General features: G+C 45.6%; 1 protein-coding gene across 3 annotated transcripts; it reads right to left on the reverse strand.

The window, feature by feature from the left end:
* Window positions 1-1939: 1939 nt before the first annotated feature.
* LOC132711150 (uncharacterized) lies at window positions 1940-10746 on the reverse strand. Of its 3 annotated transcripts, XM_087879786.1 has the most exons (3): window positions 10275-10401; window positions 4679-6265; window positions 1940-4449 (listed from the first exon to the last, which is right to left on the reverse strand). In XM_087879786.1, exons 2-3 carry the CDS (start codon window positions 4685-4687, stop codon window positions 3187-3189), a joined length of 1272 nt encoding a protein of 423 aa, XP_087735912.1. In that variant the 5' UTR covers window positions 4688-6265; window positions 10275-10401; the 3' UTR covers window positions 1940-3186. The 3 variants fall into 3 exon arrangements, with proteins under 3 accessions (XP_087735912.1, XP_060545401.2, XP_087735911.1); XM_060689418.2 differs by lacking the exon at window positions 4679-6265 and having other exon boundaries at window positions 10275-10746; XM_087879785.1 differs by lacking the exon at window positions 10275-10401 and having other exon boundaries at window positions 4679-7429.
* Between the last annotated feature and the right edge of the window lie 1313 nt (window positions 10747-12059).

The following is a 12059-nucleotide window of genomic DNA, read 5'->3' on the forward strand; positions in this document are numbered from 1 at the left end:
CATGGACAGGAACATCCCATAATATTAAGGATAACCACTGAAATGAGCCTTGCATTAAAAGAACATTCACATGGGAAATGGCACCAGGAGTCTCTGTTGTGAAAAGGTACAATTTCAGCCAGTTGTACAATCTAGCATGTACAATTGAAACAGTCCTTTATTATTCAGCCTGAGAAAGTCCCTTATTTGGCAGTTATTATTTACCCTTATTGTCTTCTTTACCCAATTGAAGTAAAGATAAATAATTCCTCTTATTGGAATTATAATTATTATCACAAATATCATTATTCTGTTGCTTTCTAGATACACTGAGGGCTGATGCACTTGAGACAAACATTTATTAATGTTTTTAAAGAGGGTACAGAAAGAAATGATACGTATATTCAGTGCAGTGGTGGGTTTCAAATTTTTTTACTACCGGTTCTGTGGGTGTGGCTTGGTGGGCATGGCATGGCACAGTGGGGTGTGGCTTGATAGGCATGGCAGGGGAAGGATACTACAAAATCCCCATTTATTCCCTTATCAGTTTGGACTCGGGAGGCAGAGAATAGATGGGGGCGGGGCCAGTCAGAGGTGGTATTTACCGGTTCTCCAAACTACTCAAAAATTCCGCTACGGGTTCTCCAGAACTGGTCAGAACCTGCTGCAACCCACCTCTGATTCAGTGTCAGTAAACAAATGATCAAATGTTAAATACACTGATTGCTTATGAAGTTTGAACAACAGAAAACCTTGATTCTAGATAACATCCCACAAGAGACAAATTCATGGGTTGCATTAGTCCAGAGGAGCCAAAGTATCCAGTGCAGGATACTAATCTACATATAAGCGAAAACCACTCACGCATTAATCACGAAATCTCCAGAACCGTAAAGCCTACAAGCTTGAAATTTGCCACCTATGTTCCTCTTGGCTTCTAGGTGCTCACTAAGAAAGGATTTTTTGAAACGACCATCAGAGCATTAGTATTTCCTATATTATTATAACACGCTCTGATGCTAATTAGTTAGACGTTCAACTCCCCCTCCCAACTTGAAAATAACTCTGGAGGGAATGGGATAGCATAGGAGAGGCTTCTGTGGGGAAAGCCTCATGGAGAGAAGCAGCTAGAAAGCCTGAGGGAGAGAAGCGGAGAGGCTTCTATGGGGAAGCCTGAGGGAGAAAAGGGATAGGAGCAGATCTATGGGAAGGCCTGAGGGAGAAAAGGGGATAGGAAGGAGGGGATCTATGGGGCCAGCCTGAGGGAGAGAAGGGGATAGGAGGAGATCTATGGGGAGGCCTGAGGGAGTAAAGGGGATCGGAAGGAGGGGATCTTTGGGGCCAGCCTGAGGGAGAGAAGGGGAGAGGAGATGACAGGAGAGGCTTCTGGGGGACCAGCCTGAGGGAGAGAAGGGGAAAGCCTAGTAATGGGGGACTCTCGCTATCCTGACAACTGGGGAAAACCTAGTCTCTGCACCTAGTGGGAGATCAAAGAGGTCCCCAATGGGTCTGATTCATTTGAAAAATTCTTATAACTGCCCATCTTTCAGTCAACTCAGTGCAGCTCCCAAAAACCGTTTTAAAAATAAAGAAAAACCTGGGGCCAATCCATGCCACCTTCTCCTTGTCTCATCTCCCAGCACCTGGGGAAGAGCCAGGTGTTTAAGGCTAAAAGAGTGGAGGCTTTTTAAGAATATGGCTCATATCTCACAAAGCTTCCTTGGCCTTAGAGAGTCTCTTGTAGGGGTTTCTGCTGGAAGACAAGGGGACCATTCAGGGAATCCAACTGAGAGCTTCAGATGCTTGGAGATGGTCTTAATAGGTCCCCACATTTGGGAAATCCACATAGATTATATCAAACAATGGCAGGGAGAAGCTCCTTCCCACCCCCAACAATGAAGGCCAAATGAGCCCTAGATTCAGCCACAGCACACTTGCTCCAATTAGGATCTGAGTGGGATGAGCATTCAAAGGCAATTTATTAAGAGTATTGTAGCAAAGAGATTTCCCTCAATGAAAAGAAGGAATCCAGGACACAGAATCAGGTTTCATTTTATACTCCAAACAGTAGAAAAAGTACAAAACAACAGTTGATTGCTTAGAAGAAATCAGTGGATAGAAATCAATTTAATTTAAAAAAAAATAGATTTTTTTTATTGAAATCGGGTTTTTTATTTTTAGCAAATTCATTTCAATAAAATGCTTTTGATGTAAAAATCTATCTAAAGATGGTTCTATATTTAAGATGTATTAACAATCTAGTTTATTCAGCATGAAATGGAGCTTAGTTATGAAGCATGAAGGGGTATTTTCTGCAATATTTAAATTTCTGGGAAACTCATTCGATGAATCCAAGCTCTGCAAGCTGAGATAACATGCACTGCACTGATACATTCACACAATTTCACAGTAACCATGGGCCTTTTTGCTAGTGATTTACATAATAAATTAAATCGTGATTTAAATCAACCTGATTTAAATGAAATCCACCCTGGAAGAAATCACCTTGCTCAGTTACAGTTACATCAGAGACATGGAAATTAACATCCCATATTATAATAATGAGCCTTGCATTAAAAGAACGTCCAGATGGGAAATGGCATCATGAGTCAGGAAAGTCTGTTGTGAAAAAGTACAATTTCAGCCAGTTGAAACATTTCGTATGTACAATTGAAAAAGCCCTTTATTATTCAGCCTGGGAAAGTCCCTTATTTGGCAGTTATTATTTACCCTTCTTAATATCTTCTTTACTCCGCCCTCATATTGGAATTATTATAATTATCATGAATATCATTATTCTGTTGCTTTGTATGTACACTGAGAGCTTAAGACAAATTCCTAGTGTGCCTATTCACACTTGGCCAGATTTAATGCGCAATTCAATTCAATTCCTGAGATACACTCTGGGACTGAAGGTTTTTCACACTCATGTTTATAATTTTTCTCCCGCATGAATCGATGGAGGCCCCTACACTGAATATAGCTCTTTCCACACTCCAGGTATTAATGTGGTTTTTCTCCGGAATGGATTTTTTGATGGAGTGAAAGTTTTCCTCTCTGACTGAAGCTTTTTCCACACTCCAGACATTTATATGGCTTCTCCCATGAGTGGATTTTTTGATGTCTTTTAAGGTGTCCTCTCCGACTGAAACACTTTCCACATTTGAGGCATTTATGTGGTTTTTCTCCTGTGTGGACACTTTGGTGTCAACGGAGGCTACTACGCTCAATAAAGCTCTTTCCACACTCCAGGCATTTGTAGGGTTTTTCTCCTGAGTGGATTCTTTGATGTCCGTCAAGGGTTCCTTTCTGACTGAAGCTCTTTCCACACTGCAGACATTTATGCGGTTTTTCTCCTGTGTGAATCATTTTATGTCCATACAGAGTTCCTCTCCTACTGAAACACTTTCCACATTCAAGGCATTTATGTGGTTTTTCTCCTGTGTGGACTCTTTGATGTCGACGGAGGTGTCCACCCTCAGTAAAGCTCTTTCCACACTCCAGGCATTTGTAGGGTTTTTCTCCTGTGTGGATTCTTTGATGGCTATCAAGACTTCCCCTTTGACTGAAGCTCTTTCCACACTCCAGGCATATATTTGGCTTGTGGATTCTTAGATGTTTTTCAAGGATTTGAATTGTTTTGAAGGATTTTTCACATTCCCCACATTCATACTCTTCTTGTAAATGCACTCTTTGATGTCTATAAAGATGTCCCCTCTGACTGAAGCTCTTTCCACACTCCAGGCATTTGTGAGGTTTTTCTACCGAGTGGATTATTAGATGCCTTTGAAGATGGTCGTTTCTTTTGAAGGATTTTTTACATTTTGGGCATTCATACTTTTTTTCTTCTGAATGGATTCTTTCATGTATATCGAAGTTACTCCAATGATGGAAGCTCTTTCCACACTCCAGGCATTTAAATGGTTTCTCTAATGAATGGATTCTTACATGTTTTTCAAGGATTTGAATTGTTTTGAAGGATTTTTCACATTGCCAGCATTGGTACTGGTTTTCTAAATGGAGTCTTTGATGTGAATGGAGATTTTCCCTTTGACTGAAGCTCTTTCCACACTCCAGGCATTTATGAGGTTTTTTTCCTGAGTGGATGCTAAGATGCCTTTGGAGATGATGATTTCTTTTGAAGGATTTTCCACATTCTGGGCATGGATGTTCCTTTGCTTCCTCCTGGATCCTTCGAGGCTTTGGGGGTCTTCCGAAGGAGCCTCCGCCCTCCAGACCCATCTCGGGGTCTCCGCCCATTTCCTCCTCCCCGCATCGCCCTCCAGGCAGCCGCCTTTCCTGGGCTCCTCCTGGGCTCATCCCTCCTGCAGCCCCGGAGCCCCCCGGCCTTTCTCCGCTGTCTCCCGGGGAAGCCGTTCCAGGACCGGTCAGGGCTGCTCTGCGGGGCCCGCTCTCCTCCTCCTCCTGGGCGGCGCCTCTTTCCTGCATCCGCTGCCATCCTCCGTCCTCCTGCAGGGGAGAAAGAGAAGAGGGTCACGGCTGCCTCCCCTTCCCCGCAGGGGACGCCCAGGCCCAAGCCCCCGCCTCCCACGGGCCACCCAGGCATTCTCCAGGCGGACATGGCCCCCTCCCAGCCTCCCGTCTCCCTCCCCGCCCGCCCCCCAGACTAGGCCTCGGGCTCCCAGGCCTCCGGAGAGACCCTCCCAGACTTCAACTCCCAGCATCCCCTGCGCCCAACCTGCATCATCCGCGCTCCTCTGTCGCCGATTCTTGCAGCTCAGTCGTTGCCCGGTTTAGTTCCGGAAGTGGAGGCTTCATGCCCTTTTCTCCACTAGTTCCACCTCTTCCTTTGGAGGATCCGCCCCATGGAGTCCTCCTGCCAATCGCTGCCCTCCCCAGAGCGACCAATGGACGTCCGTGTTCATTCAATAACCCAGATGGTGACTGCACGGTGCCGAGGACGTGGAAGGGGGGCGGGGCTTCCCTTGAACTTTGGGGTCCGATCTCCCCCTCCCAGCCGCTCTGTATTGAGGCAGGCGGAGATCAGAGGCTCTTCTGTGGCTGCGACCTTATAGCAGTCTATGAAGGGGATCCAGTGATTAAGGCACCGGGTAGAAAGCAAGAGAGCAGAGTTCAAGTTTGAATCAGCCCCACTTTCTGTCTAGCCCACCTCACAGGGTTGTTGTTGGGAGAAAAGAGGAGGAAGGTGTCATCATTGGGAGAAGACCTTGTCTTCTTGCAGGCTTTCTCCTTTGTTTTGTTGCATATGTTCTCCACCTTATTTGTAAAAATAATAAAGGCAGGATCCCAATAAATACATAAACTCACTATGTCTGATGTTTTTAAATAGCAACTACATGGCCTCCATTTGATGCAGGAAAATTCTTGATCCTAGATAGAAGAATTCGGAATTCATGCACAAAAGGAGACCATCTCCAGTTAGAGAGGAGCTAAGGAGGAGAACCTCCTGCCAGTGGTTCCTGCTGGTGAATTTTCTCATAGAAGTCAATAGCTCGTTGTTGGGAAAAAGAAAAGGGGAAATCATGCAATTTTGACAGGATCCAAGTTGGTTTCTTCCTGGGTCTCTCTAACTGCTTTATCCCTCAACATCTGGAACTTGGCCAAAAGAGGGTCATGTGCCTTGGGGGCCATGTCTGCACTTAAGCAGAAATAATGGGGGGAGCTCACCTGGGATGATGGAACAAAACACAAAACAGCACGGCAACACAAAGGGAATGTGATGGGAAGTTGACCCGGAGCTACATTAATGTGTAGAGCTTCCTTTGGCAGAGGCAGTCTACATCCAAAGATCTGCATTTTGTGCAAAAAGATGAGAAATGGGCAGCTTGAGTGATTTGTCTGGTTGCCTCCTAAAGGCATTTGCCTGGCATTGGAATGAAAAGGTGGAGCAGGTGAGGTTTGATAGGCACCTGTCATCTCCATGGGAATTCTGATGGCTTTATGACCTCATCCATGCAGGCTAAACTGCCAGTTACTGTCAGTTGTCAGAGTGAAGATGCCTTCAAGAGGTTAGTCAGTCTTCAGAAGAGCTCCTGGACTCTGGGAAATCTTCCCTCTATTTGCAGCCAATTTATCAAGAATTGTATTGCAAGGACGAAAACGCTCATTTGGCCTCTTAGGAAAGGGAAGCAGAGAGAAAATGAGAACACCCAGCTGTTTTTCCTGTTACTTTTAATTATTGGTTGATGAATTTGAATCATGTCTTAATCTCCAAACTCAGGCACCAAGTTTGTTGTGGAGCTGAAAAGGACTTGAGATCCTGAATTTGAAACTTTTACCTTTGCAAATGTGTTTCTTTGCCCACCTGAAAATACAGATCATCAGTTAATTCAAGCAAAGCAAAAACATTCATGTTTTTAAAGAGGGTACAGAAAGAAATGATACATGTATTCAGTGTCAGTAAACAAATGATGTGTAAGGATCGCCTCTCCTTCCAACTTAAGAAAGTACGAACTCTTGAAACGTAGTTGTTCAAAAGGATTCTTTTATTAAGCAGAAGTGAAAACCATCCAGTTAAAGCACAATCTGAATGCCCTTAGGCAAAGCAGTAGGATTAAAGTGGTAGAGACCCCTCCCTTTAGGTCAGAATGCGGATTTCAGCCAATACACAAGTGTGAAGATGTTTTCTTTACTATTTCCTTTGAGAACCCGAACACACATGCATTCCCACCACTTCCCTTTAAAGTGAGACAACCCACATGGCTATCATATAAATTCCTGCAGGTAAAAGGAATCTCAGGCTTCCTTGGCGCCAGGATATAGGTTGTAAAATATCTGATGACACAGGCCATGCTAGTAAATCGAATCCACGTCCCCCCTTCCTTCACTTGAATGGCAGTATCACTTTTAGGGATCTGACATGCTACCCTCCTTAGAAAACAAAAGGGTCCACCTGTAAAAAAACAAAAACAAATATACACAAGATTTCATGATAGTAGATCAACAAGGTTTGTTAGGGTGTTGGGAGTGAAATTTTCTCAGTAAGATCGGAGCCCTAACGTGGTGTTTGGCGACCCATTCATTGTGTGCTGATGGTAGATGTTTCCAAGCAACTAAGTATTGGACTTTCCCTCTGTGGATCCTAGAATCAAGGATTTCCTTGATTTCAAAGTGTTGTTCACCTTCAATCATGATGGGAACGGGTGGTGTAGATGCAGGTGGTCTGAGGGATGAGATTACTTCTCGTTTGAGTAAACTGATATGGAATACTGGGTGGATCTGCCTGAGTGTCTTTGGAAGAAGTAGTTCAACTGCTACTGGATTGATGATTCTAGTGATGGGGAAAGGTCCAGTGAACTTTGGCCCTAGTTTCTTTGATGGTTGTAATGATTTCAAGAATTTTGTAGATAAGTATACTCTGTCTCCAATATGAAAAGGTTTGGGTTCCATCCTTTTCTTGTCAGCTTGAATCTTAAAAGCTTCTCTAGCTTCCTGTAAGGCTAATCTAACCACTGGCCACGTGTTTTGCAAATTATCCATCCACTCCTTAAGTGAGGGGATGGTGGGTTCTTCTGTGGGTAGTTCAGGCATGGGGCTGAAATCCTGGCCTGTTGCTACTCTAAAAGGGGTAAAACCAGTGCTTGAATGGACAGCATTATTAAACGCAACTTCAGCAAAAGGCAAAAGTTCGGTCCAGTTATCCTGTTGAAAATTAATGAAACATCTTAAAATATTGTTCTAGTACCGAGTTCAAAATTTCAGAATTACCATTAGTACAAGGATGAAAGGATGTGCTCAACCCCTGGCCAATAGCAAGTAAGCCCAAAAACGCCCTCCAAAAGTTGAAGGTGAATTGAGCCCCTCTGTCGGAGATGATCCTTTGTGGAGCACCATGAAGTCGATAAATGTGTATTAGGAATAATTTGGCTAAACTTTTAGCAGTTGGGATCTTTTGGCAGGTATAAAATGTGCCTGTTTTGAAAATAGGTCTGTCACAACCCAAATAACAGTATTTCCCTCACTATTTGGCAATTCCACGATGAAATCCATAGCAATCTCTCTCCAAGGCGCTGCAGGTTCAGCTACCTTCTGCAATAGACCTGGGGATTTCCCCTGGCGTCTTTTTGCTGCTGCACAAATGGGGCAGCTGCTACATAGCTTTCTATGTCCTTTTTTAGTGATGGCCACCAAAATTGTCTTTTAATCAGGTGTAAAGTTTTCACAAACCCAAAATGTCCAGCTAATTTGGAGTCATGGCACCGTACCATTAAGTATAGTCTTTGGCTTGCAGGGACATACAACTTCCCCCCCACCCAAGCCAAGTCTTCTTTCATCAGACAGCTGGATTTGTTGTTCAAAAACCATTCATCAGTGGCCAATGCTTGTTTAAAATTTTGGGTGATGTCATTGTCTGTCACTGTTTCTTGTTTTTCCTGGGATCTGGTGACTACTTTAGCGGCTAGTTGACTGTTTTGTACTATAGGTTTGATTACGTCTGACCTTGCACGAATGTATTGCGGTTTTCTGGATAGCGCATCCGCCAGGAAGTTTTTTTCCCCCGGGAGGTATTTTAGAGTAAAATCAAACCGTTTAAAGTACTGAGCCCATCATACTTGTTTTGGGGAGAGTTTCCTTGGGGTCTTTAGGGCTTCTAGATTTTTATGATCAGTCCAGACTTCAAAAGGGGTCTTACTGCCTTCTAGGAAGTGCCGCCAGGTTAACAATGCCCAACGAACTGCATACGCCTCTTTCTCCCAAATAGCCCACCTTTGCTCAGTCTCATTCAACTTTTTGGATGTGTAAGGGCAGGGTTGTAGTTGGTCTTGCTCATTCTTCTGAAGCAGGACCTCTCCTATTGCCACATCGCTGGCATCTGCTTGTATGACAAATGGTTTCTCCGTGTCCGGGTGTTGTAGAATTGGTTCTGCTGAGAACAGCCGTTTAAGTTTTTCAAATGCTGCCTGGCATTCCATAGTCCAGTTCAATGGTTGCTTTAGTTTAGGGTTGTCCTCCCCCTTTGTTTTTAAGAGCTTGGTGATGGGGAGGGCAATCTGAGCGAATGCAGGGATAAACTGGCGGTAAAAGTTGGCAAACCCCAGGAAGCTCTGTAACTGTTTACGTGTGCGTGGAGGGTCCCAATCAAGTACAGCCTGCACTTTTAGAGGATCCATCTCAACCCCCTGGTGTGAAATGCGGTATCCCAAATAGTCAATCTTCTCTTGATGGAATTCACATTTGGAAAGTTTGGCATAAAGTTTGGCAGCACGGAGTTTGTTTAAAACTGCCCTGACTAGTTTTACATGTTCTGCTTTGGTCTCGGTATAGATTAAAATGTCGTCCAAATAGACCAGAACTTCATGATACAGCACTTCATTTATTAACTGCATAAACACTGCAGGGGCTCCTTGTAACCCAAAGGGGAGCACCTTAAATTGGTAGCAGCCGAGGGGGGTGTTAAATGCTGTTTTCCACTCATCCCCTTCCTTAATTCTGACACAGTAGTAAGCCTCCCTTAAGTCCAGCTTTGAAAAAAATTTCCCTTTAGTGAGGTGTGCTAACATATATTTCATAAGGGGGAGAGGATACACGTTCTGCACACTGATAGTATTAATGTTCCGGTAGTCAACGCATAAGCGTTTTGAACCATCTTTTTTCTCTCTAAACAACACTGGGGCTGCAATTTTTGGTTGGGCTGGCTCGATGAAACCCCTTGCTAGGTTTTTCTCAATGAATGTTCTCAGCTCTTCCAACTCCCTCGGTGACATGCTGTACATCTTGGCTTTAGGGAGTTTCGCGCCGGGTAAGATTTCTATTGCACAGTCAGTGGCGCGGTGGGGGGGGAGCTCATCTGAGGCTTTTTCGCTAAAAACCTCAGCTAAATCCTTGTATTCTATGGGTATGCCCTCAGTTGGTGTGGCGTGACCAGGCATGGCCGTTTCTCGATTCTCTGCCCCCTCAAGTCCTTTATGTGGATACTCAGCAAATGTCACCTTCCTCTGAAATTTTATGATGCCTTGTTTCCAATTGATTTGTGGGTTCCATCTTTTTAGCCACGCAAGGCCCAGAACCAACGGCCATTCCATGCCAGGTGCCACTATAAAGGTAAGCCTTTCCTCGTGGCTTCCAATGCCTATATGTAGAGGCACGGTGGCCAGAGAAGCTGGCTCCCCTCCTGCTATTGACCCATCTAGTTGGCAGAAAGCAATGGGGGTTTTCAGCTTTCTTACGTTAATCCCTAACTTCCCTACTAAGGTTGGGCTGATCAAACAACGGGTGCACCCCGAATCCACTAGGGTGGGGATACTTATCTCCCTGTCCTGGTTTGGGATAAATAGTCTTAAGGGGAGGGTAAGCGGTTTAATTGGTTTGCTTACCAGTGGCTCATCATCTGGATTGCTTCCGAACGAGTGTGATTTCTCCTGTTCAGATGCCAGGGTTTCTTCCCCAAAGAGGGGAGAGGATGGGACTTCTATGGTCTCCCTGCTCCTCAGGGCAGTCTCCTTCCCATGCCGACCCGGTTTTCCAGGACCCTCCCCCGGTGGGTGGTTCCGGGCGGGTGTTTGCGAACGACACTCTGCAGCTCGGTGCCCTTCTTTTCCACACTTGAAACAGGCTGAAGATCTCGGGGAGAATGCGGTTTGTGGTTTGTGGGGCTCTTGCTTCCATTGGGGTGAGGATTTCTTCCATGCTCGCCCCGCTCGATACTGGTTTCTGGCCATATCGATCTCAGCTTCTTCGGCGGTGACATATCATTCATGTAGGTCATTCGGTGCCCCTCGGGCCACGCAGGCATTGTATAGATCATCACTCAGTCCATCCTTGAAACAGCTCACCAAAATATCTTCCGGCCAGTGCACACGACACGCAAGGTCCCGGAATTCTTCAGTATACTCTGCTACTGGCCGTCGCCCCTGCCTCACCACCTTAATGCGGTCACGTGCTTTGCGATCTGCCAGTGGGTCCTCGAACCGACGTCGCAGGGCCATCATGAAATGGTCGAAATTCCACAGTTCTGGTGCGTTGGCATTATGTAGGGTCACCATCCATCTGGCTGCGGCACCCTCTAGGGCTAGGGTCACAACTCGCACTCGGGAGCCTTGGGTTTGGAAATCACGCCCATACTCTTGCATGTAGGTGAGCACATGTGCCACAAAGAATCCTAATTGTTGCGGATTCCCATCAAACTTCACCCCAAGAGGGGGAGTTTCTCTTTCCAGCTGAGGAGCCCGGGGTTGATTGGGAATGGGCGCCGGTGTGCGTGCTGCCTGGAGGGGAGGGTTTGCTGGGTCTCCTCCCGTAGCTGCTGCACCATCTGCTCGATAGGCGGCCTCCGGGGGGGGTGCCTCCCCTGGCATCATCCATGACTGCTGCCCTTTCAGTGCTCTTTGGTTGTTGTCCTGGCTCCCTTCGGATGTTAAGATTTTCCAAAGTCTCCATCACCAATCGGGTTACATGCCTCTTCAGATAGTCCTCCCTCAGGGGTGCTTCGGTCAGCCCCCCCTGGTCAGTAAGGGCTTCTAGTTCCAGTTTCCACCCCGGTTTTCGGTTGCCACGGTTGAGGGTGACTCCTCTGGTTCTCTCATCCCAGCCATCTTTCTTCCCAATGCCAATTGACCAGCGGGGCTTTTCCGGATTCTCCAGGGTTACCTCATCCTCTCCGATGGGGTGCACGAGGCAGGCATCCGACTGGGTGGCGCTTACTGTCTCTCCCCAGCAATCGGTTTCTCCCAGCTCTCTGCTTTGTTCAGACATAGTTTGCAAGGTCCCCTCAGCAGGGCAAAGATTGCTTCTCTGGGTTGACCGTTTTGCAGATTGTGCTTTCTGTAAGGATCTCCTCTCCTTCCAACCTAAGAAAGTACGAACTCTTGAAACGTAGTTATTCAAAAGGATTCTTTTATTAAGCAGAAGTGAAAACCATCCAGCTAAATCACAATCTGAATACCTTTAGGCAAAGCAGTAGGATTAAAGTGGTAGAGACCCCTCCCTTTAAGTCAGAATGCAGATTTTAGCCAATACACAAGTGGGAAGAGGTTTTCTTTACTATTTCTTTTGAGAACCCGAACAAACATGCATTCCCACCACTACCCTTTAAAGTAAGACAACCCACATGACTATCATATAAATTCCTGCAGGTAAAGGGAATCTCAGGCTTCCTTGGC

This window comes from Pantherophis guttatus, chromosome 16 (genome assembly GCF_059756535.1).
Source record: "Pantherophis guttatus breed Tessera chromosome 16, ASM5975653v1, whole genome shotgun sequence".
NCBI lineage: Eukaryota > Metazoa > Chordata > Lepidosauria > Squamata > Colubridae > Pantherophis > Pantherophis guttatus.